The sequence below is a fragment of the Symphalangus syndactylus genome, chromosome X (assembly GCF_028878055.3).
Source record: "Symphalangus syndactylus isolate Jambi chromosome X, NHGRI_mSymSyn1-v2.1_pri, whole genome shotgun sequence".
Lineage (NCBI taxonomy): Eukaryota > Metazoa > Chordata > Mammalia > Primates > Hylobatidae > Symphalangus > Symphalangus syndactylus.
Genome location: NC_072447.2, coordinates 105061386 through 105087611, shown reverse-complemented (window position 1 = coordinate 105087611; position 26226 = coordinate 105061386). Strand labels below are relative to the sequence as shown.

Below are 26226 nucleotides of genomic sequence, written 5' to 3'. Positions count from 1 at the left end.
TTTATGGTTATTTCATGATTATGTGCTAAACAAGAGGTGGATTATTCATGCCTCCCCTTTTAGGCCATATAGGGTAACTTCCTGACGTTGCCATGGCATTTGTAAACTGTCATGGCACTGGTGAGAGTGTAGCAGTGAGGAAGACCAGAGTTCACTCTCGTCGCCATCTTGGTGTTGGTGGGTTTTGGCTGGCTTCTTTACTGCAAACTGTTTTATCAGCAAGGTCTTCATGACTTGTATCTTGTGCCAACCACTTGTCTCATCCTGTGGCTAAGAATGCCTTAACTTATTGGGAATGCCCCCCAGCAGGTCTTAGCCTTATTTTACACAGTCCCTATTCAAGATGGAGTTCCTGTGGTTTAAGCACACCTGACAAGGGTGTTTTGCAAAATCTATCAATGTTATTCAAAATGTATTCCTTGGGCCACTTGCACGAGAATCACCAGAGGAGGGAGGAATTGATAAAATGCAAATTCCAGAGCTTCATCCCAAAGCTGCAGAATCAGAATTTCTGTACCTCAGATCTAAGTCTGTGTATTTTTCACAGGCAACCCAGGAGCTTCTGATAACAGACTAAAGTTTGAGAACCACTGGACCATTGTGTTTGGTCAGAACACATTAAGCAACTAGTAACACATTGACAATGATATCAAATGGTACTAGTATATGAATCTGTATTCACCTTGATCCTGGGGCTGCTCTGACTACACTTGCCTCTGCTCTCAGGCTAAAGAATAATCTTTTCTTGTAATTTTTGAACTCAGTTGGCAAGAAATCCTATTTCTGGGCACAGTAAACAATTTTTGAATTGCTATTTCGATAAGGTTTTCATAAAGTAAATTTTTGATGCTAGTTGTAGCTCTTGATTTTACCAGTAGAGAGCACAGTCAGTCTATTGATGTTAAGCTTTGTATAACAAAGAAGTCTGTGATGGTCTTTTTTCTCTTTAATATGGAAATCTTATCCTTCTGGTTGGATAATTAGAGACAAGGGCCACTTCTGTGTGGGGTAGGAATGTGACCCTCTGGGTGGGATTACTCATTTTTCAAAGATGACGTAGAATGAACCCCATCTAAAACTTCTATAACTGAAAAATATGGTCTCCTAGACATGTCACTCCATGAAATGAAATACAGCACTTCTTTCATGAGTAACCTGCACTCCAACTGAACACTTTGGAATAGGGTATGAAATGTACAGAAATGTGTAAGAAAAATTGTGAGATGTTGAATTACCCTATTTTTGAAAACAACGTGCTTTGGAATGTGGAATTAGACACATGGAGGGAAATACTTGCATGCCTGATAAAACATAGATTTCAATTTTCTGCAGTTTGAAGTTTTTTCTCAGCTCCAGCAGACTGCTTAATTATCATCTAAAAGGAAACTGGATGGGCAATACTTTGGAGGCTTTGGGGAAAAGCTAAAACATGGATTATCTTTCCCTTACCTTCCCTCAAGTCCCCAAAGTCAAAATATCTGCGACCATGATAATAATACCCTCAAATGAAGGAAAACTTTTCTCAGTGTTTTCTGTACAACTTCTCATAAGCTTAAAGTGAAGGACCAGTTGATTAATAAAATGTAGACACTGGGTAAAGAAGGTTTAGCATAAAAATAATTTGATTGACTATCAAGACAAATAAAATTTCTGTGAAGCAATCTCTCAGTACTTAAAGTGGGCTTCATTCTTAAGATGCCTAAATGTAATATTGGGTCAAAACACTGGGGAATGTTGGCTAATATTTATTGAGTGCTCAGAATGAATGTGTTGTAGGGAATCAGTTTGTGTTCGTTGGCCTGAAAACTGTGAACAAGTTTCAAACTAATATTTTTTTCTTTATTTTTTCTCTAGTGGCCTAAATTGTCATTGTAGTTTCTCTGAATATAAAAGTTTATGCTCTTGGGATTGGTCTATAAATTGGTTACAGCCTTTTATTATCTCCAAAGCCATATTCATTGCCATGACTGATGGGATCCAGTGATGGTGCAAAAAATCAAGATTTAGAAAAAGAAGTGTGGATTATTGGCTACTCAAAAGAAAAGGGAAATTTCCTTGGGTGACAGTAAAATAGAACTTGTTTTTACTGGCCTAAGATTCTCACATCTGCTCTGTGTATGATGTGTCATGAAATTTACTCTGCTCTGCTAGAGATATTTTGATTCCCCGTAATGTAAAACTTGAACTTTCTCTAGTCAATTTAAGTCTGTCAAATCAAAATCCCTTTGATGAATAATATTCATTTTATAAAGGTCTTACTCCAAAAACTAATGAGGATTTTTGAAAAGAAAAACCTGTCCTCATACTTTTCTTCAAAATGGTGCTCTATTTTGATTCAAGAGCAAGAGCTATAGTTATTAGAAAGATTTTTTTCTTTCCTTTTTCCAAACAGTCCTACATCTCCTAGTACCACTTTTCCCTCTTGGTTGGTAAAAATGAAAAACAAAAATCTTGCAAAAGATAATAAATGGAATTGTTTGCCTTGTGATATAATATCTTTGGGTATTATCTGCAGACTGTAGCAACTCCATAGCATTCTATCAGCCCAGAAGTGTGGGGTCTGTCTTCAGCAAAATTGTGATGTAAGCAAAATTGGTTTTGGCTCTCTCCCCACCCTCAGCCTTTTGACCTGCAGTGTCTTGACTTTACAGAGTCCTCTAGATGATTTCCTTTAACCTATCCTTTATTTATTTTTCAAGTAGGGTTTTTAGTTCTCTTTATTTATGCTCTCATTCTTCAGAGAAAATGTTCATCTCATCGATTGGTTTGTGATCATATGAGAATGGGCCTCAATTTGTTAATGTTTCATCACTTTCCGAGTAATATATTTACATTTAATGAGAATTTGAGAGACAGCAACTTAATACAAAAGGGATAACTTTTTAATAGTAGGGATCCTAGATCCTGTGACAAGTTACTAGATGTTGCCAAGATTGCCAATTACCTCCTCCAGCATGTCTTCTCGCCTTCTTCCTCAGTGACAGAATCTTGATTTCATTTGAAGTGATAATGTACCCAGAACAAAGAATGCTACCAGTCTCCTTTGAAGCTATGTTTGGCCATATGACTAAGTTCAGGCTTATGACGTGTAAGTGGAAGTCTCCCTAAAAGTTAGGGGGTGTGCTTTTGTGGTGTCCAGCTTCTTTCTGAAGCCAATCTAGAATGTAGACACGATGGCTGGAACTAGAGCTATCCTTGACCATGAGGTGACCTTGAGGATGAAAACTACATACTGAGGATAGAAGAACAGAAAGATAGGTACATGGGTCAGTTGACTGGACAACCTAGATTATCTACTTCTACTTTGTTTAAGTTACCTCATTTTAGGATTTCCTTTCATATGCAGCTGAACTTGATTTTAACAGTAAGACAAATATCTTTGGGAAATCAGGGCTTTTCAGATTTTTGAGTTGATATAACTGATAGGCTGATTCTGAGAAAACCATCACTGTTGGTTTTTGAGGGACAGAAGTTCTTGGTCTCTGAGAGCATATGAAGAATTCTTGTTCTCCTGAATCCTTCTGAAAAGAATTCTGTCTTACACTTTCTTAATTGTTTAAAAAGCACAGTTTTTTATCATGCCAAGTATTTTGTAAATGAATAGACAACAAAGAGGATAACCTATTTTCTATCTGTCCATGCCATGGTTTCTAGCAGGTTTCTGGGTTCTTCGTATCTTGTTGATCATATTAGTTTAACAGTTACCCTAGATTGACATGCCCTGGTAAGAAGAAACTCTCAAAAAGAGAAGTAGTTTGGAGGAACAGGAAATATAAAAAGGTCAACCACAAACCATTCTGATTTCAGCATGATATGATTTAGCATAACCCAAACATCGAAAGCTATTATTGGGAACATGGAAGATTTACATCACGGTGGCTCACCAGATACACAAGGCTGGAGCAATATTGCTTTGTAGAGACAAACCCCATCCTTAAGAACAAATTTCAGTGGACACAGTGAATTTGTGAGTTGATAGGCGACATGGATCCTTTGCAAAATAAACAAGCTCAAATCCTTGTATTTTATTTCTAAATAGTCGCATTGCTGCTTTTTTACTCTCTACTTCAGCAGCTCAACTATGGCTGGGGCCTGTACCCTAAATCCCTTGCCCTTGGCAGGTGTCTTGCTTTTGGCTCACTGGTGACTGATATGAGTGTGAGCCTGAATTGTGTTTTAGAAAGCAACATCTCCATAAGACCAGTAGAATTACTGCTGTCAGTGGAAAATTCAGAATGGCAAATGATAGCATCAGCGGAGAAGGATAAATATAAACAATATATTAATATCACTGTCAGGCAGAGATCATCTCAGAACTATGGAGATGCTGGGTTTTTTTGTTGTTGTTAGTTTGTTTTGGTTGAGGAATTTATTGTGGCTTGCTCTATTTCCTTTGGTTCATTCTGCCTCTCTCTTTCTTAACCCCCTTTAGCAAGGACAATAGGCCTGAGTGTGAAGTTAAGAGAATGGAAGAGAAGATAGACCATGGAATACCAATATCAAAGCAGTAAGTAGACAAGTGACTATCCAGTCATTGGGTTACAAATGCCAGAACTGAATATTGATCTAAATAAGTGATCAATGCAGTCATTAGGTAAGGAGCTTTCATGCAAATTGATTAAAGATAGTAGAGGAGACTTAGGAGCAGGACTTTGGAATGCCAGCGCCAGTATTTTTTGTGTATACATTTATACCTGTTTTTTAATATGGAAATACTTTTCTTTCTTGTTAGGGAACAGCATTCTGTCAGCAAAATTAAGCCCCAGAAGGAAAGCCAAATGAAATCATTTTTAAGGGTATAAATAAAATAGATCCACGCATTTCCTGACAGCCTGAATGAGAAGGTCCATATTTATCTCAGTAAGCTTTCAGTGTTAGACTCTAGGAGCCAAAGTGACAGTTTTGGACTCAGCCAGACAGTGAGCCTTATATATAAAGACTCAAAATAGATTTCCCTTGCCCCTATTCCTGCCAAAGAGCCATTTTAGGTGTGCAGGAAGGTGCTGAGCACACTAATGCATAGTGTCCTTATACTGAGTGGGAGCAATGGATGGCTTTGCCTTACCTGACTTTTCTTGATTGGAATTTAGATCCCCAAAGAATCTGAAAGGTAATATGGTATTTCTTGTGATTTCATGGCAGATGTGCTTTTTGGCATTTTTTCTGTTTTATGCATAGAATCATTGAAAATTGAGATGAAAATGCCAAATGTCTGCATTTATATAATGGAAATAATCGAGCTGTGGACAATCGTCTATGCTTTTGATCATTCTGGGATTAGACGAATTCCTTACACTTATGGAATTCAACTGTGTCAAAAGATGAGGAATAAAAAAATGAATTTAGGTAAAATGAGAACTTGTATCCTAAATTTGAACAGAACTCAAGGCCAACTTTTTGTAATAATATTCCGACTGGGCTTTGTAATTGTGCTCTTTTACAGCCTCTTCTTTTTCTTGGATCTTCTTCCCCGTCTTCCTTCTCATTGGCCTCAATTAAAAAACACACACACACAACATCTAAAGGCCACGTACATGCTTTAGATATGGTGCTGGGTTCTAGACAGAGCAAAATGGGAGAGGATATGGGCCCTTTTCTTTTAGAACTTACACGTTAAAATCATATGTAAGGAGTATGTGCATTGAGTGATACACAGTCAGCTCTCCATATCCGTGGATAAAAAGCATATGGAAAAACCACTGCAAAAAAATAATACAACAATAAGAAATAATGCAAATAAAAAAATACAATATAACAACTATTTGCATAGCATTTACATTGTGTTAGTTATTATAAATAGTAATCTACAGATGACTTAAAGTATAAGGAAGGATGTGTGTAGGTTATATACAAATACTACTTCATATTATATCAGGGACTTGAGCATTCGAGGACTTTGGTATCCATGGAAGTCTTGGAGTCAATCCCCCACAAATACCAAGGAACAACAGTATTAATTTATACAGGCGTAGAATGAAGTCGAGAGAATTTAGATTCCATGTTTGGGCAAGAGGAAAATGGGATTTGAAAAATCTCTTCAAATCAGAGAGAGACAAGTCTGTAAAGGAGATGGGATGACTGGACAAACAGAGCATGAAACTAAAATGCCTGAGAAAAGCAAGAGTGGTAGGTAGGGTAGTGGGAGGAGAGAAAAGAGATACAAGGTGGTAGTTTAAGGTGGTTTGAATCAGGATGTTTTGAATGCGACTTAGGCCTGATCCTTAATGTAGTAAGTAAGTAGCTATTGTAGACTCTCAGGAAAGGAAATGGCATCAATGAAATCTGTGAGTGAAAAACAAACTCTATCTATCAGCATTTTATGTTAGTTTCCATCTCCAACCTGGGAACTTCAGCAGGGAGGAAGTTGTAACAAATGATCTAAGAAATAATCCCGTGGGGAAGGTTTAGAAGAGAAAAGATTTGGCAACAAAAGATCTGGAGTGGGTGACAGGGATACATTATAATTACTGCAAGGTCTCTGGCTTGGGAGGTCAGAGTTACTTTGATGTTGCTCTTTGAGGAGGCTGGGCTTAGGGAAGGGTGTAGGGAAGAGAGGCAGCTCTAGCCTCAGTGGGGTGGATGCGAGGGAAGTGTAAGGCACGAAATAAGGAATCTCTACACAGGATTCACATGAGGGGTAAAAATTTGTGATGAGAGAGGTATTATACTTTTTCCTTTCCAACCTAGCCTGGGCCTAAATTGAAGTGACAGACGAGTGTGTTTGGATTTGTTTGTTTGTTGTGCTGTTCCCTTCCCCCTGCGCCCCCCCTTTCTAAGCATGTGATAATTTGAAACCTTCCTCCTCCTCCTCCTCTTGTTCTTCTTCTTCTTTCTTTCTTTCCTTTTTTTTTTTTCGCTCTGTTACCTGGGCTGGAATGCAGTGGCGCCATCTCGGCTCACTGCAACCTCTGCCTCCCGGGTTAAAGCAACTCTCCTGCCTCAGCCTCCTGAGTAGCTGGGATTACAGGCATGCACCACCACACCCGGCTAATTCTTTTTGTATTTTCAGTAGAGACAGGGTTTCACCATATTGGCCAGGCTGGTCTCAAACTCCTGACCTTGTGATCCGCCTGCCTTGGCCCCCCAAAGTGCTGGGATTATAGGCGTGAGCCACCGTGCCCAGCGTTGAATGTTTCTTTAAGCATGCCCTTGTATTTTTTTTTTTTTTTTAACTCATTCTGGCTCATTAAGAGGATCACAATTTCCCACTGTGAAATTATTTGGAGGTTGAGGTATCTCATTTGAGCAAGAAATGCCTCCTGAACTAAAAGAATGTGAGTAGGAACTCTGAGTCCTAAAATGTGATATGGAATCATCTATACTTCTTAGAGTGTGTGTCTGTGTGTGTGTGTGTGCACGCGCATGCACACATGCACACAGCATATACAACTGTAGTGAGTTGTGTATAAGTTCCTATGTTAGGGCTTATGTATTTTGGGTGTCTCATCTTTCTTTGGAAATAGGGAGTATATTTTCTACTTCATTTATATCCCTCATAGAGCATGGTATATATAATATACTATAGACTGCATAAATTTGAGTGTCTCAGGAATTTAAAACTATTGGCTGATCTACAGGGAAATGCAAATCAAAACCACAATGCGATACTACCTTACTCCTGCAAGTATGGCAGTAATGAAAACATCAAAAAACAGTAGATGTTGGCATGGATGTGGTGATCAGGGAACACTTCTACACTGCTGGTGGGAAAGTAAACTAGTACAGCCACTGTGGAAAACAGTGTGGAGATTCCTTAAAGAACTAAAAGTAGAACTACCATTTGATCCAGCAATCCCACTACTGGGTATCTACCCAGAGGAAAAGAAGTCATTATACGAAAGAGATACTTGCACACGCATATTTATAGCAGCACACTTCACAATTGCAAAATCGTGGAACCAACCCAAATGCCCATCAATCAACCAGTGGATAAAGAAACTGTTTACATATATATATGTATATATACACACATATATAGACACACATATGTATGCACACACATATATACACAGATATATACACACATATATACATACATATATACATATATATGCATATATACACACACACATATATATGATGGAATACTACTCAGTCATAAAAAGGAATGAATTAATGGCATTTGCAGTAACATGGATGAGATTGGAGACTATTATTCTTTCTTTCTTTATTTTTTTGAGATGGAGTCCGGCTCTGTTGCCCAGGCTGGAGTGCAGTGGTGCGATCTCAGCCTGCAAGCTCCACCTCCCAGGTTCACGCCATTCTCCTGCCTCAGCCTCCCGAGTGGCTGGGACCACAGGCGCCCGCCACCACGCCCGGCTAATTTTTTTGTATTTTTAGTAGAGATGGGGTTTCACCGTGTTAGCCAGGATGGTCTTGATCTCCTGACCTCGTGATCTGCCCGCCTCGGCCTCCCAAAAGTGCTGGCATTACAGGCTTAGCCATCGTGCCCGGCTGGAGACTATTATTCTAAGTGAAGTAACTCAAGAATGGAAAACCAAATGTTGCATGTTCTCACAGATACGTGGAAGCTAAGCTATGAGGATGCAAAGGCATAAGAATGATACAATGGGCCGGACGCGGTGGCTCATGCCTGTAATCCCAGCACTTTGAGAGGCCGAGGGGGGCGGAACACCTGAGGTCAGGAGATCGAGACCATCCTGACTAAGATGGTGAAACCCTGTCTCTACTAAAAATACAAAAAAAAAAAAAAAAAAAAAAATTAGCCAGGCGTGGTGGCAGGCACCTGTAGTCCCAGCTACTTGGGAGGCTGAGGCAGGAGAATGGCGTGAACTCGGGTGGCAGAGCTTGCAGTGAGCAGAGATCGCGCCACTGCACTCCAGCCTGGGCGACAAAGGGAGACTCCATCTCAAAAAAAAAAAAAAAGAAAATGACAGGATGGATTTTGGTGACTTGGGAGAAAGGGTTGGGGCGGGGGGGCGCCGAGGGATAAAAGACCACAAATAGGGTTCAGTGTATACTGCTTGGGTGATGGGTGCACCAAAATCTCACAAATCACCACTAAAGAACTTACTCATGTAACCAAATACCTCCTGTACCCCAATAACATATGGAAAAATAAATAAAAAATAGAAAAAATAAAATTATTGGCTTATCTAAAAAAGCAATGTTAAAAATGAGTAGTCTTATTAAAAAACAATGATAGAAACATCATAAAGTTCATATAACCTCAAAGTAAGTTCATATCTTTTACGTTTTTCTATTTCAACTATAAATTAATGCTTGTTATGATAATCGAAGTACTCTAAAATAATCAGATGTCTTCTAAATCATCAATTAAAAATATTTTCAGTAATGTGCATTGTTAGATATATTTTATTGTGTTCTCATTCTGTGAAAATTGGTAATCTAAGTATGGCATATATGCTAATTACCAATTAATGACTGGCTAATCGCAACTCAACCTTGGGCAAAGCCATTTTCCATGGATTTCCTCAACTCTTAAATGGGAGAAAATGACTCCTGGCCCACAGGCATCTTGGTGAAGAATTTATTTGAAAATATTTTTCTGATAGAAAGTTCCAGACCGACATTTTCATGACACAATAACTTTGAAGTTAAGCAATGAAGTATGCTACCTTCAGATGAAACTAGAAGAGGTGACAGATTGGTAGAGCATGAATTTTGAAACTGAAACTGGCTGGGACATCAAGGTTAATGTTACCCTTTAACCACTTCTTTTTCTTTCCCCTTTGCCCCCTTTTCCTTTCCCAAGCAAAGTTGGAGTGATTGGGAAGTAGGCCCTTACCTTTTCTTTCAGAAAGTGGTATACTGCTAGTTCCCTGTGATTTGGGAGGGAAAATCCCATTTGATTCCTCATCTCAATAATTTCCTATGATGCCTGTTTCTGTGAATGGTATTTATGGGTTCTTGTTTTTTAGACAATTGCCTTGGAAAGGTATCTAATCAAACACTGATATAAAGAGGAGCCAGATGTGAAGGCTATGGAATGTTGAATTTGTCCTTAGTTGAGTTTCTGTTTATAGGAGGAGAGCCTGAGACACTTTGCTAGTTTAGCTTTCTCCTTTGCTGAGTCTGCACATTTGGAATATTTTAGTGTTGGCCTGTTGTGACTCACTGCCTGTCCTGCAGCTTAATTGGTACTTAAGCAAGTTCACAATATGTCTTTCATATAATTAAACACTGGGGCTATGCACAAAAGGATATGTTTTTAATGCATCAGTTATGGAGACATTTTATCATCAGCCCCTTATTTCCACTATCTTAATACAGCAAAGCAAAATACGATATTTAGGTATCATTATGCTTTGCCCTTTTCTACTTCCAAACCTGTTGGATCCTCTCTGGAAAGGGAGTCTTATGACCTACAGTCAAACAAGGTAGGTCAGATAATTTCCTTATGGCCAGCTTTTACACAGAAAAAGCAGAGGAAAAATCAGAGTGATATTTTTAGGTTTAATGGCTGGCTTTGGAAAAAAGGGGTTCTGATTTCTATGACACGCCTTGAGGAAAAGGCATTCTAGCTTTTATGGCTAGCCTCAGGGGAAAATGGGACTGAGAGACTGGCAGGTAGGAGAAAGTCAGAGAAAAACTTTTGCTTCTGAGGCCTTCATTTTGGGGCATTGTTTTCTGAGCCTCAGCATAGTTATCTATGTTTGACGGGTCTGCTCCATTTCAGTTGCTGGGAATATTCTCAGCAAACACTTACCCAGTGTGTTCAGCAGCAATCAGGCTGTTGGTGATAATGTAGAAGTTTATTAGAACATGAAGAGAGGAATTACCTACAAGTAATTCTGGAGAGCTGGCTACCAGGGGCCAGATGCCTCATAGGTAGAAATTCATTGAATAGCATGCATTTATTATATGTTGCCAGCAGTTTAAGCATTTGAGCTCAAACCTCCTATTAGACCCTCCCCAGCATGCGGGCCACCCACCAGTTACAAGGCATGATGACACGACAGATGACTCGTCCTCCTTGGTAGCAGTATGGATATGGGTAGTAACCTAGTAAAGGTTCACAGACGCGGCGGCAGTAGCGGTTGCCTCGACGGCAGTAAATACAACAATAACCTCTCTCATCCAGCATGGGATCAAATTCTATTCCATTTTCAGTCTGAAAGAAGAAGAAGCCAGTGTTGGGGGTGGGAGAGGAAGGTTCACTAGCAAGAGTTCTCACCAAGCAGGGGAGAACTAGAAGACTGTATGGGTTGGGGGCTTGTGAGAAATTAAGCTCCTTAGCCTGATCATGGAGATATATCTACAGAGATGGAGATTGATTTTGAATGAGCCTCCTGGAGATTCCAAGTTTCTTAAACATTTTTTTTGTTGTTGTTAAAGCCATGATCATTCTCCTTCCAATGATTATGATCTGAGGGGTAGTAAGTTTTGTGAGGGCTCTTTTTTCCTCCTCTATCAAGAGTTTACATAAACATAACTCACATAGTCATTTATTGGAAGTTCTTCCTCACTTGCTTGTCGGGCGTGACGGGTCTTCTCCACCTTCACTTGAGGGACCACCCACTGTTCATTTTGTTCAATCCCTTTTTTTTCGTTGGCAGGAAAGTGAAGATCTTCTCCCTCCTCCTCAAAGTCTTGTAACTCAGAAACTAAGATAATAAATGCAAAGTTGTGATGCAACTGCTTTGCAAATGTTCCTGAAAGAAGTGCTTGGGAGAATAGCAGCTGGGGATAGAGATTTTCATTGTGTTTTCTAACTGGCATCATTTAGGCATGAACCACTTTTCCAAGCTCCTTCAGCTGATATTTTAGAGTAGTTTCCAAAACAAGCCTGATCATTTCTACATACACAAACTTCTTTGCTTCTTTGGCATCAAACATTTACTGCTTTGCCTTGATAGCATACTAAATTAAAAACGGAGGACAAGGGACTTCTGTATCTCCTACAATGATGATTTTACCCATGGTAGATGCTCAATAAATATTTCTTGGTTGCCTAAATTGATTTGACATCCTCTCTCCTCCCACTTCCCTTATGTTTCTTGTCTTAAATTTTTTTTAAACTTTCTGTTTAGAAATAATCTTAGATTTATGGAAGAGCTGCAGAAATAGTACAGAGTTCACATATTCTTCACCCGGTTTCCCCTAATGTTACCTTACATAACCATGGTACAATGATCAAAAATCAGAAGTTAGAATTGGTACAATGTTATTAACTAAACTACAGACTTTATTCAGATTTCAGATTTCTACTAATTTATTCAGATTTCTACTAATGTTCTTTTTCTGTTCCAGCATCCAGTCCAGGATACCACACTGCATTTAGTCACCTTTTTAATATCTCTAAAGAGTACCCACAGATGCTTACATTGGTGAGAATAACCTCTCTTGGGTAATAGAGTATTCTATGTTGTGCAGAATGAGGGAGGCCAAATTCCATGTTAGCTAAACAGACTAAGACATCCAGGGCCTTTACCTTCTCTATGGGCTGACTGGAAGTTGAGGGCTGGACTCTTGTACTCTGGACATCTAGCCCTCAACTATTTTTATAGTAATTCCTAAAACAGCGACAAAGAAATTTGTATTGCAGTGATTGTCCTATTTTCTAAGGAAAATGCCACCATTTGACATAGGGAATCCTTGTTGACAGCAGAGCATTGTTTTTTCCCTTCTCTATTCTTGGGTTGGACCCACAGTGGTTTGAGCAATAGTCTGGTATACCAACTGCAATGAATATAGATGTGCAAAGAAAGACAGATTAGTTTTTTTGCTATCACTAGTCACATTAGGGTGGTGTTACCTTTGCTGGGATATTTAAAAGCCTGTCAACATTAATTTATCTGATTTATAACTTGGCTGTGAAAAATTCCCTCCTCACTGGCAGTCAGCATATATAGACTCATCCAAGAAGATATAAACCGATCATTTGTTTTCCTGGAAATGTAGCCTCTAAATGCTGGGAACATTAACCTGTTACTGTCTTAGAAAATAGGAGGAGGATGAGGATAAGGATGTCATACCTGATATTAGAGTGGGATTGATCCAATACATGGTCACGTTATCACAAATCTCCAGAATTTTGGAATTTTTAAGAAAATCTCGGTTTTCAATAGGCTTTTCTGCTGGGACCCAAATCACTGACTGTTCAAAGAAAGTTGTGGTAATTTCTTCATTCTGAAAGAAGAAAGTAGCTTAGGGTAGGGATTGGCAGAGAAATTAATAGAACAAGTGAGACATTATGGGATGCTGGAAAACAATATATTTTGCGTGTGAGTAACAATTTTAATCTTAGGGCTGCTAGTGAACTAGCTCTGTGCCTTGCATTCAGTGGGTGCCCTTGGGGGAGTTAACAACTGATCCTTCCTCCCTCCTGGGTCTAACAGCAAGGCTGCTTACTAAAATAGGAGCCTTCTCTGTTACCATTTCACTCAAAGTCAGAAAGGCGCTTCATTATTTTCAGGGTGCCCTGAGTCTGTGTATGTTTTAACTTGAGCTTCTGGAACCCTAAGTGATTTACATTTGTTTTCTTTTTTATAAATACATTTTGTTAGCCTGCTTTATTTTAGGTTTGCATCTTGGGTGGCAAGCAGGATTTGACCTGAAGCTGAAAAAACTCCTATAATCCTTTTATGTTTTAAAGTCAAGTCTCCAGTTTATGACTTCACTGGCCTTCCTACTGTTGCATTCCTTTCATTGTAGATGCTTAGAGTTTATCTCACAGAGTGTTTTTCCTTTAAGCAGCTTTTTTTATATTGTGAAGGATGCCGCTTTCTCTTCAGTTTCTAGTATTGAGGTAATTGTGTTGTATACCTAGTTCTTACTAATTTCTCCCGGAATCATTTACAATTCTAAAGTCTTAGCACCTTTGTCCTTGAGTCTGTAACGACCTTGAGATGCATTGAAAGGAATTGTATAAAATGAGGTTGGTATGCTGACTAGCTTTGTTAGCAAAATCAGGGCTATTTATATACCTGTTCTGCATGTTTAAAATACACATGCCATGGATACAGTGTGGAGGGAAGTACAGAAGAAGGTTTTTGTCATTCAGGACCACAAATTTTTCTCATTAAAAAAAATCTGTGGTGTGAATATAAAAAACAAGATTTACTTGAAGGTACAGTATTCTTACTATCATGAAATGAGTATTTGCGTTATTTAAAATATTTGGTGAAATTAACTGAAGACTAAATTAGGGCCAAAATGAGACATTATAAGCCTTTGCCTTTATTTTTTATTTGTTCATTTATTTATTTTTTGACACTGAGTCCCGCTGTGTCACCCAGGCTGGAGTGCAGTGGCGTGAACTCGGCTTACTGAAACCTCCACCTCCCGGGTTCAAGCAATCCTCCCACCTCATCCTCTTCAGTAGCTGGGATTACAGGCACACGCCACCATGCCCGGCTAATTTTGTTTTGTTTTGTTTTGTTTTAGTAGAGATGGGTTTTCACCATGTTGGCCAGAGTGGTCTCGAACTCCTGACCTCCAGTGATCCCCCTCTTCAGCCTCCCAAAGGGCTGGGATTATAGGCGTGAGCCACCATGCCCCGCCTCCTTTGCCTTAATCTTTCCAAAAAAGAAATCTATTATATCACTTCAGATTCTCATTGCTGGCTGGCCTACTCAAATGCTTACATTATTTTCTGTGTGTAATCAGCATATGTTATTGTGTATAGTAGCTTTTTAATCCTATTGATTTTCCTTTTATCTTACCTTTGCCTTCTATAGTCATTCCTAATATCCTGAACGTTGATCTATTCCTCAGATGCGTCTAATTCATGCTTACTTTAAAAAAAAAGTCTCCAAACTTTGTCACTACCATAGACCTTGGGAGCAGAGCATCATCTTTGGGAGAACGTTCTTTGTTTTCTTGGAAATTCTAGTAACAAGGGTCTGTAACTTCTCTGGCCCCGAGGAGACCAGTAGCATGAAAGAGTAAAGTGGGAGCCAATGACAGCTCTAAGACGGGTAAGGGAAAGAAAAATAGTCCTCCCCACCCACCGCCCCCAAATAAAGAAAAAGGTAAAGGAAAAGATAAATGGGTTGGTGAGAATCAAGATGGAGGGAGCTGGGTGGGAGAAAAGTGAAAAAGAACAGGGAGAGAGAGAAAAAAGAAAGAGGTTTTTATAGTTTATAGAAAGATCACTCTGCCATGGCCGGGCGCGGTGGCTCACGCTTGTAATCCCAGCCCTTTGAGAGGCCTAGGCGGGCGGATCATGAGGTCAGGAGATCGAGACCATCCTGGCTATGGTGAAACCCCATCTCTACTAAAAATACAAAAAAAAAAAAAAAAAAAAAAAATTAGCCAGGCGTGGTGACGGGCGCCTGTAGTCCCAGCTACTCGGGAGACTGAAGCAGGAGAATGGCGTGAACCCGGGAGGCGGAGCATGCAGTGAGCGGAGATCACCCCACTGAACTCCAGCCTGGGCGACAGTGTGAGACTCTGTCTCCAAAAAAAAAAAAAAAAAGAAGAAGAAGAAGAAAGATCATTCTGCCATTGGCCCATTGCCGTAATTACACTTTAGATTTGCCAACTAAGCACTAAATCAAACCAAACCAATGTTTGTTTTTTCTTGCTATAGTGGGGATATGCTGTCACAATAGGACCTTAACTGAGGTCCCCCTTCTCCTCCCACTAATAAAACCATACTGTAATTATAGACAAAATATCAGGGAACAATAAAGAGCCTCAAGGGCCTTACAGATAGTTGTATTTAAGGCAATAACATCCATCTCCCATTAGGTTTTAAGGGGCCATTGGGTGATTGCACCAGCACCCTAGGTTGCCTTACTTTGGCCTAGCAGGGTGTTTTCAGAGAATTTGTATCCCATTGCAGTGTTCACCTTCTTTGCTTTTGCCTTTCCTACTGAGGTTAAATGTGAATTATTCCATTAGCAGCCCAGCATAAAATGGTAAGGTGAATGAACCACAATCTTTAAAATAGGTGAATACTGAAGTGTGACAAAAGTGGCAAGAACCGCAGGTGGCTTTGAAACTTTCTTTTTTAAAAACGCTTTATCTGAGGCAAGATTGATTTTGTTTCTCTGGCTCATCCCTCTTACTAGAAATTTTTGGTTTCAGAGAAAATCAACATAATGTTAATGGGCGCCCGGGTATAAAAGTATAGCATTGTACCTAAAATTATGCACTTGAGTTTTCTGAAAGGCCTAAGTTCAAGACCCCAATCTGCTACTCACTAGCTGTGTGACCTTGAGCAAGTCACTTTTTGGCTCTGAGTTCTAGTTTCCTGATCTGAAAATGATGATAATAATAGTACTTATCTATAAGGTTGTTGGAGAATCAAAGAAAAGTAAAGCATTTAGTACAATGTTTGGCACATAGCTAGCATCCAATAAATGATGTCTTTTGCCACCACAATTATTCTACTTACATACCTCATCTATTTCCTCTTCTGGTTCAGAAAATTCAGGAATCACTTTAATCTGAGTTTTGATAAAACATTTTTGAAGACCCACGAAGTAGATGCCAGTGTATCCCTATAAAACAGACAAAACAACAATAAAGCTTCCCAAAAGAGCCACTATTAGTAAATTCCATGATCTATTGGGGTCCCAGACTAGCAAAATTTGAATTCAAATGGAAAGCTAGAGGAGGCTAGCTTTCCATTTGAATTCAAATTTTAGATGGAGGCTATTTTTAACTTGACTCAACTGCTCTAATATTTTAAGTGGAAAGCCTTAGGGGGAAAACATCCAACTTACGTTTTTAAAGTCGTGTACTTCCAATGTTTCATCAGTGCCATTTCCGCTTCTGAATATTTCAGTTCTGGTCACAGGATCAATTTCCATGTAAATCTTCTTCTTCTCTCCATTGCTGTAGAAAGTGTGCTCCATGTCATAGGTCTGGGAGAACAGAGGAGAACAATATCCAAGATACTCAGTGTGTTCCTAAAGTGAGGTGCTTTTTGGCACTGGAGCTGATATGGGGATCCCTTCAGAGCTGGTATTTTGAATTCAAGCCAAGCTGCTGAGCTAATTACTAAGAATTCCAACAGTTTTCTTGGCAGCCTTGACTAAGCAGCAAATGATGGTTTGCAAACCAGCCTATAAAGTATTTTCCCCTTGTGTTAAGCTGAGGGATCACCTAAAACCTATGCTGCTTCTTTAAGCTACCACTTCCCTTTCCAAGTGCTAAGTAATCACGACCCACCGCCCCCACACTGCCCCGCCCCTCACCCATGAAATTCATTAGGGCTTAGAAAGAGATTTGAATACACTTAAAATGGTTAAGTGTTTTTTGTCTCCTTATCTATCCAGGGCTTTAATATTGCCACAACAGCCTTGAGTCTATTACTTTTAGAATCTGAAGACTTTCTCCTTGCCAATATTAGAGTCTTACCCTGCTCCGTTTGCTTCCTTTTGGCCCTTAAACTCCAGGAAACATTTATTGCCTTCCCTTAGCCTTCTCTTTATACGGCAACCAACCCCACCCAGTTTATTCCTGGGTTCTGTTTCCCAAGCCATATTCAGTTGTTTTCAAGTTCTGCAGATTTTTTTGTGTATATGGAATTAAGCCAACTGAGCCAAGTGTCCTTCATTAAGTAACGTGGATCCTCCCAAGAAGAAAGACTGCTCATCAGGTCTTTCTTGAGTGGCTAAAATAAAACCCCAGATTTTCTCCTGCACTCTAAAAGAGGCAATTGTATTTCTAAAGACCAAGAGGACCAGTCCCATATGGTACTGCAGTTTAGGAGTAAGCCCATAACATAATTTTAGGACATATTTGTAGGTAGAAGCAAATAAGCATAAAGGAATTTGTTATCTGTCACAAACCAGGCCTGACCTGATGATGCCTTTTGGAAGTCTATCTTATCTCTGTCATTAGGAGACCTTTGTTTATCGAGTTTCTCCATATTCATTTTTCCTTATGAAAAAAATTGGAAAACTAAAAGCCTGAAAAAGCAAGTCTTCTTCAGAGCCCACATTGCTTTCTAATGATACAGTTCCCAGTGGCAGCCTTATAGAGAACTTACACCAGGTTGGGTCGTTTTTTAGTCTCTGCTGATGCCATTGACTGAATGTTAGTTTAACCTGGTCAAATATTCACCAACTCAACTAGAGAAAAACAAATTGGAACCCTTTGTAGAAGCAAGTGTTACTTCAAGGGTGGCAAGTCTAATGTAGCTGCTGAAGACAAAAACAAGAGACAATGTCATTTACCTCTTGGTAGCCCTACAGTGCCTTGGACATGGCTGGAACCTAAGTGTTTGTTGAATAAGTTTTCCCCACCAATGGCACATCCTTATCTTCCTAAAGAGACATTTTTGAGTATCGGCAAGGTCTTTTTAAAAAACCATTTTAAAAATGAAAGAAAAAAAATACTTAGAACTCTCCAGCAACTACAGAGTTAACTCACGAAGTCTGGCCTGGTTTGTGATAGGTAGCAAATTCCTTTAGATTTGTATTTGCTTCTAGCAATAAATATGTCCTCAGTTCCAGCTCTGCAGCCAGCTTGAGAAGAGAAACTTCTACCTATGGCAACAAATTGAGCTCTCAGTCTGTCTGACCTAAGTAGAAGAGAGAGGCATCCACTTCAGACCCAGTCTTGTCAGCTCTCCCAACGGGGGAATTTAGAAATACTATCCATTTTTGAGACAAATGTTGATGCCACTAGCCACTGGGGGCTGGGGTGGGGTGTTTATTTCATCAGTAGCACTACTGATGGATTATTGTATGGAAAAATGAGGTTAGAGACTAGGGGATGCTGGAACACTGCCTACCTGGGCGAAAGAGAAAATACAGGCTGTATTTTCAATCACTGGTAGAAGACTATGGAACCTACTGGTGACATTTAGAATTTCAGTGTGCTTCTGTGGAATGAGTTTTCCTGCACTGTTGGCAATGCACTTTACTTGGACACCTTGCTAGATGAAAACTATTGGAAACTGCCAAGCTCAGCAGATCTTGATTATTTTCAACATTCCTGCAAAGAATTTTTTTGGTAGGGGAGAAGGGGTCCATTCTGATTGTGTTCATTAACCAACTTGTTGGCTTTATGTTAGTAATGATAAGTTACCAGAGTGGGAATAGAATGACTTCGTTTATGTGTGAATCCTTGGTAGGGGGTAGGAGTGGGGAGCTATATATTCACCCAGACAGAATTCCACTATCAAAGGTGTCCTTTTGGAACAGACTATTCTTCGTCTAGGAAGATGATGCTGGTGGCCCACTTTGGACTGTTTGGAGATGGGTATGAGCAAATCCAGACACACTGTCTCGCCTGGGTCCCTGTGGAGCACATTGCTTGGGTAATGGCTATGCAAGCTTCACTGGCCCATATGAAGACTGAGCTCATGCCTTTGGCATCACAAGTACTTTGCTCTCTACTAAGCTTCCTGGCTCAGGGGTTGAAGGTCTTTCTGGAGATGAAAGAATAAATGGCTTTGTCCTCTCCAGGAGCAAGCTAAGGCAGAGACAGGATGACTGGCCTGAAGAGAGGTGTGAGTGGGCTACAAGTAGCTCATCTCAGCTGCCTCTAACTCAGCTTTATTCCAGGGAGGATACAGCAAGGACAGAATATGATGAGGAGTACACCCCTGCCCAATTGACAAACAGAGAGAGTTAATTTTTGGTGCTTCTAGCTTTCCTTTTCTGCTCTATTTTCATATTCTGTTCATTCTATACCCTCATAGCTCTTCCCCTTTCTCTTCCCATTTCTGTCCCTTTGTCTCCTGTCTAGACATCTAGGAATCTCGTGGTGCTTCAGGTACCTTATGACAAAGAAGAAATCAATCTGACCCATGATTTCACACTTAGATATTAGTGATGAATATTTGTCTTTAAAAATTTGAGTGCAATACTTCACTCAGAGGAATGAAGTACTAATGGTGGATTTTATTACTTTATTACTTTGCCATTACTTTCAATGGCAAAAACCACAATTATTTTTGCACCAATCTAATAGGCAGAGTGGCACGAGGAATGGGAGATATTTGGGGGCAAGGGCATCTTTCCAGCACCACTCAAATGGGCTCTTACTCCACCCACACATAAGACTGGCCTTAACTATAAGAACCAGAACACTGGAATGGAACAAGGAAGCCAATGGAGTGGAATAGGAATCAGAAGTGAAATGAGACAGATATGTGGTTAAGTCCAGGCAGTGAGAGGCGTAAGACCATACTAACAAAACATGTAGAGGACACAACCCATTTTTCTTCCCTGCCCAGGAATTCTGTCTTCAGTCCAGTTAAATCCTCCATTCAGGCAGCAAATGAGCCCTAACATCCCTCTTTCACAGTTTTCCTTGTTTTCTTGCCTCTGTGGCAGTCCCTGAGATCAGAAAAGAAGGCTTTTTAGAAAAAGTAAAGCTATCTCAGACCTCAGTGTGATGGATCTGTTTTAGGGGTAAGAAGCTTTAGCCTGTCCTGACAGGGATTTGAGGACATTTGGCTTAGGTTTGTTTTTTGAAGCCTGTGATTAATCTAGCTGCTCTTCACTCCATCTTCATCCCTTACTGTCTGTTTATGAGGTACACTCTCCAAAGGTGAAATACATGCTCAGAATAGCTGGCTAGCAGGTGTTAGGCTGGAAGGGAAGAGAATGCACTGTGCCATGTTATTATTAACCTAACTTGGGGGAATTAAAGGGTCTCTGGGTATTTCTTTACCAACACAGAGCAGACAGATCATTCCTTATGCAAAGTTAGAGTTCTGCATCTTCAATCACCATTTGGCAATATGCAAAATATTGGCATAAGAAGCACAGACATTCTTTTTCAGCAAGAAAAAGCTACTTCTTTTATCTACAGACTTGAGCTGGCCAGTAAGTTTTTCTCCTACCCATTATCCCCATTCCTGATTCTTAAATGCGGCTGAAGAATAGTGGAAAGAATCTTCAGACTAGCCTCTAGTTCTAACCTTAACCCTGCCACTTACAAGCTGTGTGATTTTGGGCAAATCACTGAGTGTCTCTAGGGACTCAGTTCCTATTTTAATCCTTCACCTCTTTTCATCCGTAATGTTAGATAGTTAGCAAAGTCTGCCGAGATTTGCTCAGATCAACCTGTCAGGTTGATCATTGGACTACTCCTACTGCTACTATCTGTTGATCATCCAGGCTACTTCCTCTACAGCCCCAATTCTACTCTCAGCCACTCCAGAACAGCTGTCTTTGAAGGCCCAGGCTCTTCATCCTGGTGTCATATAAGTTGTTCAGCAAATGCTGCCTTAGGAGATTGAAGAGACTGACTAAGAAGAACATATCCATCACAGCCACAGCCTGGCTCCACATAATTGCTGGGAGCTGCCCGTAAGTAGCCCAGAATAAGAGCTGGCTCAGTGAGAGTTGTACAAGGGTGGGCTTGGGTCTCACAATGCTTTAGGAGGAAAACGAAGAGAGGTCTTTTTTTTTTTTTTTTAATGCCAACATGGCACCGTCTGGTAAAGCTCAGTCTCCCTGCCAAAAATATTCCAGCTACTCCTTCAACTTTTTCCTTGAGGGTATATTAATGTTTCTCTAGACCCACATTTCACCCACCAGACTGTGGTGTAGGAAAGCCCAGGGGACCTGGAGAGGAATGTTGTCTTCCTTGTGTGCCTAGAGAGGAGTGAAAAAAGTTAATATTGGGCTAATGCCCGATTGTGCGTGCCAAGAAATAGGCACGCACAAAAAGTTGCAATCAGACTCATCAAGAAAGTGCTTCTTCTGAGCAAAGGATTTTCAACCTAGAATGACAATGGGCTCACAACACTGGGGGAGACTGTTTTAATGATCACCTGCAACTGAGGTGTGGCAGGAGGGCAGAAAAATGCCCGCTTATCCCTACCACTCCTCATTGCTCTGGTAGTATGTAGAAGTTGAAGGAACATCCTCACAAATCTATTGATTACTGTGTGGTCCTGATGGCTTTCAAACAACCCTAAAGTCACCAGGCAGCTCCTATGTAAGGCAATAAGGACCATCTTTCATTTATTAAATGTATGATTCTTCTGCCTCGCTCCACAAAGGATTGGCAGGGATGGGCTACAAGGTCTGTGCTAAGTTTCTAAACTGTTGGTTTAAGGGCTAGGATTTTTCTGATTTGTTTTCTTCATGTTGGATTAATTAGCTGAGGAGTTGGCTTCTGACTGTTTCCAGTAAAATGTGTAATACAGGGGGCTTTAAGCAAGAATGTTTCTTTGGCGATTCTGCTTCAATGATCCCAGGGCAGTCACTGCCTAGAAGGGGAGCCTCATTATGATGCTTCTCAAAATTGTTGGGACTGAATAGGTCTCTTCTGCTTGTTTAAGAAAGCTGAATTCAGAGCTGGATGGACCTGGCTTTCATTTAGCTCAGGTGGCTCCTGTATGTGGCTGTGGGTCAGGCTCCTGGGACCTGTAAGAAAATGCAGCAGCTCACCCAGAGTTAGTTGTCCTAGTTTCACTTTATTTTGATTTCTTTCTCTCTCTGGTGTGTGTGTGTGTGTGTCTGTGCATGTGCACACCTGTGTGCACGCAGACCTGAGGTGTGTGAGGGGAGGAGGTCAAGCATGGCTTGTTCTCAATTTGGATATAGGAATCTGGATCTTTTGTACACACCAAAGTGGGAGTGAGGAGAAGGACTTACGGGCATGGAAATGTCAACACCAGATGTGGGATGTTAAATAAATACTGTTTATTATACACAGATGTTGAAAGACAAAATAAAAAGGAGGCGTGGTGGAGGCTAGGAGAGCAGACACTAAGAGCTTGGAGGAAATCCCAGGACAGCAAACGAATCACTGCCACCAATAAGCACAGTTGCATACACAGCTCTCTCTACCAAGGGCCACAGAGTCCCAACAAGTCTCACAGACTTGTTAAGGAAAGCCCAAAGAGCCTGGATTTTAATCTGCTAACTGTTGTTTCTTGCTAGGCCATACCATTAAGGGGACAGTCTTTAATTTGTGTAAGATGCCTGGATCCTTTTCCTATGCAACTCTTCCAAGACTAATCTGACTGCTAGTCTCTTCCCAGAATTTTTAAATCTGTTCTAAGGCAGGCTTATTGATAGTCTTAGCCACTGGAAACATAGACGGTCTCCTGAGCTCTTTGTCTGGGACTTGAAGGTAGTAGTGGACCAAGTAAAGCATCCACATTTCCAGCTGATTTCTTAGTTTTCAGTGAACCAAACCTGGTCTTGTGAAGGCCATGACTTAAATATCAAAGACAATGAATAATAACACCCCACTGGAATGGAAAACCAACAACATTTGTTCATGGTAGAGAAACTTGCCCTAGGGAACACCTGTTGTCTTTATCTGGATTGCTTCATAATAGCTTTGTTCATTTCTGAGAGTCCCTTAGCTGAAAATGACATCCCAAAATGGATTACTTCACAAGAGGTTTGATTTTTGATAAATTTTATTCAGCAGCATATCCCACCTCTTCTGTGCATGCACTGACCAAGTTTTACTTTTGGTTTGAGGTATCATAGGATTGCTTCTTATAATCATTAAAAACAGAACTAGAATGAGATGTAAAGGTGATATAATAGGAAAACAGAGGAGACCATGAACCTGCTAGTGAGTTTGACGCTTTGCAATAAAAAGGCAAGGTCTCCACCTAGTCGTTTACAGCTGCGCTGAGGCAAATAGCACTATAAGTTTATAAAAACACATATACTCGTTTGGAATAGCATTTGCAGTACCAACGACAACAATAAAACAAGAAAGGCCATTTGGCCCCTTATTTAGGCAAGCATCTAAGGGTGGTCAAAAGGACTAGCTATCCACCATGCCCAGTTAAGTACATTATGGCTGTGGAGAACGAAAGGATTTATGGCCCTTTAACTCATGTATAATTTTCAAGAAGATCCAAGGTTCAACTTGTGGGGTGACATATCACCTTGGGAATTAGCTTAAGTGGTACCAGAATTGTATTGGAATGCATTTTGGCTCTCTTATTAATTTGCTGTTTCCTTCCTGATCTCGATTGCTTTACCCACCCTGCCAGCCTGAACACAGGTGGCTTCTCTAGGAGGACATTTGAATGGTAAGTAGTTCAGAAGAAGGAGCAGTAAGGGGAGGAGGAGTAGGGGATAGGGCTAACTATAGGCATTGGGTGATGCCTGAAATCTTTTCTGGAACAAGGTATAAATAAAAAGGCAAACAAAGTAGGCTGGCTTGCTCTCCCTCCTACTTAAACCTGATAAGATATCCTTTGGGACTAAATGAAAGTGGGTATGACAGCAGAGGTGGAGAACCCAAGGGTGGTTATGCCTTATACCTCTGTTTTCTTTCAGACACTTAGCCAGCTTATTTTCTGCTTTCCTCCCTCTTCCTCTCTCTCCCCACTGACCCATATTATTTTTCTCTCTGCTCCTATTGCTCCTTTGGCTCCTAACGGTCCATGCCAACCCATTTTCTTGTATCATCCTCTTTCCTGGATTTGTGCTTTTTTCTCCCTACATCTGTTACCAAATAGAAATGAGCATCTTATGACAACAAATTAACAACAGTAATAACAATAACTTCAGCAGCAATCCACACACCAACAGAAAAACATGGCAAAGCCAGAAAACTATCTTCACAACTTGTAGTTTGTATATTTGTTGATTATCTTTCAAATGGAAATTGTGAGCATGAAGGGACTATGGTTTTATTTGGGACTATGGTTTTATTTATTTATTTTATATCTAAACTTTCCCATTGCATATGAGCCCAGGAGTAACAGTAACACTAAGGTACAGAAATATAAACTACAGTGGCTAGCCAAGCTTCGCCAAATGACCCCAGTATCAGAAGCTTTCTGAGTTATCTGTGATTAATGACTTGGTGTCGCATGCTTCTACCTTGTGGCATTACTATCTCAGTGGGACAGTGATGATTGCAGCTGGCAAGGAGCTGAAAAGCTCTAGTTTTTTTTTTAAGTCATAAATAAATGTGAAGTCAGGTATGAGAATTGCTCCTCCTGAAAAGCAGCTTGCTGCCTGTTCTCACTGCAGATGCATTAAGTCAGAAACATAATCCCTGAAAATCCTTTGCTGCCACTTTGGGTGGTTTCTCCTTATGTGGTGGTCTAATTACTTTTCCATCAGTTTCTGCCCAGACAATTGAAAGAAAGATTGAAAGTATTTTTTCTTAAAGTAAAAACTTTGCTCCTAGGAGGAGTCTTAACTCCTTAAATATAAACATTATAGAAGAATGGGTAATTCTACACCCTATCATTACTAACCAAAATACAGAAGATAAATTTTTTTCCCTTACCAAAATAATTAGGCAAATGAAGGAGAGAAAAATCTTGATTCAGTTTTTCAATACCACCAGAAAATAAACACAAAAGAGACTTAATGATTTTCATTTTCAGAATAATTTATATGCCTACTAATTAAATTCAATCAAACTCAGAACAGAAGCATCAGATTATGATGTGTATTTACTTACTTTTTTGGGTACCTCCGGCCAGAAGTGCTTGCTCCCCCAAAACAGGACAATTAGAGTTAGGGCCAGGATACCAAACACCAGTCCACAAATCTTAAGTGATTTACATATTTTCTTGGATTTAAAAGCTTCTGCCTAACCAAAGAACGGAGAGAATAAAACAATACACAATAAACCTCAATAAGCAAGCCATAATTCAAAGTCACCTTTGATTCCACTTTCTAATGTTCACTTTGCAATATGATAAATCTGTGAAACCATGCTTCTGCTCAAAAGGGAAAAAATATGAATCAACTTACATTTAGAATGTGACAGTCTTCACAATTCTCTGGAGGATTCTTTGCCATGGTCTCTCAGCACACAGTACTCTTTCCCTGCTTTGAGAGGACTGAGAGACCACTGCTGAGGTGGAGTTGCAAGTGAGTCGGCTAACAGATGCCAGAGGAGAAGCTGAATTTATATGGCTCAAATATGTCATACCAGAGCCTGAGGGAGCCCAGGGGACTCCTGTGCTGCGATTTGTTACATAGATATACCCATATATGTATATAACTTCTGTGCACAGAATTCCATCCAGAATGGCAAAGACAGAAGGTTATAATGAAAACTATTGTCCTGGGGGTTGGGTTGGAAGGGGACCAAGCCTAGGACACATTGAAATGATTTTTCACCATGAACTTAAAATATCAGTGGCAATACATGCTGCACACTCCAGAAATAAGCAAACAAAACAAAGAAGGGAATGAAGTCCTAATTTCGATTCCATTTTGTTCAACAAATATTTATTGCAGGGATATTAAATGTCAGGCACTGTGCTTGGTGTTTGAGATTCAGAAATGAATAAGATATTGCCTCCTTCACTAAGTTAAAGCTCTTTAAATGGTGCTATCAATATGTACTTAACTAATTATAATGAAAACAGGATAAAAT

The 26226-nt window shown here is 40.0% G+C and overlaps 1 protein-coding gene across 1 annotated transcript; it reads right to left on the bottom strand.

Moving 5' to 3' along the window:
• Positions 1 to 10717: 10717 nt before the first annotated feature.
• On the bottom strand, positions 10718 to 25726 carry TNMD (tenomodulin). Its single transcript, XM_055268277.1, has 7 exons — positions 25596 to 25726; positions 25300 to 25431; positions 16659 to 16799; positions 16332 to 16433; positions 12960 to 13113; positions 11422 to 11588; positions 10718 to 11095 (listed from the first exon to the last, which is right to left on the bottom strand). Exons 1-7 carry the CDS (start codon positions 25641 to 25643, stop codon positions 10886 to 10888), a joined length of 954 nt encoding a protein of 317 aa, XP_055124252.1. The 5' UTR covers positions 25644 to 25726; the 3' UTR covers positions 10718 to 10885.
• Between the last annotated feature and the right edge of the window lie 500 nt (positions 25727 to 26226).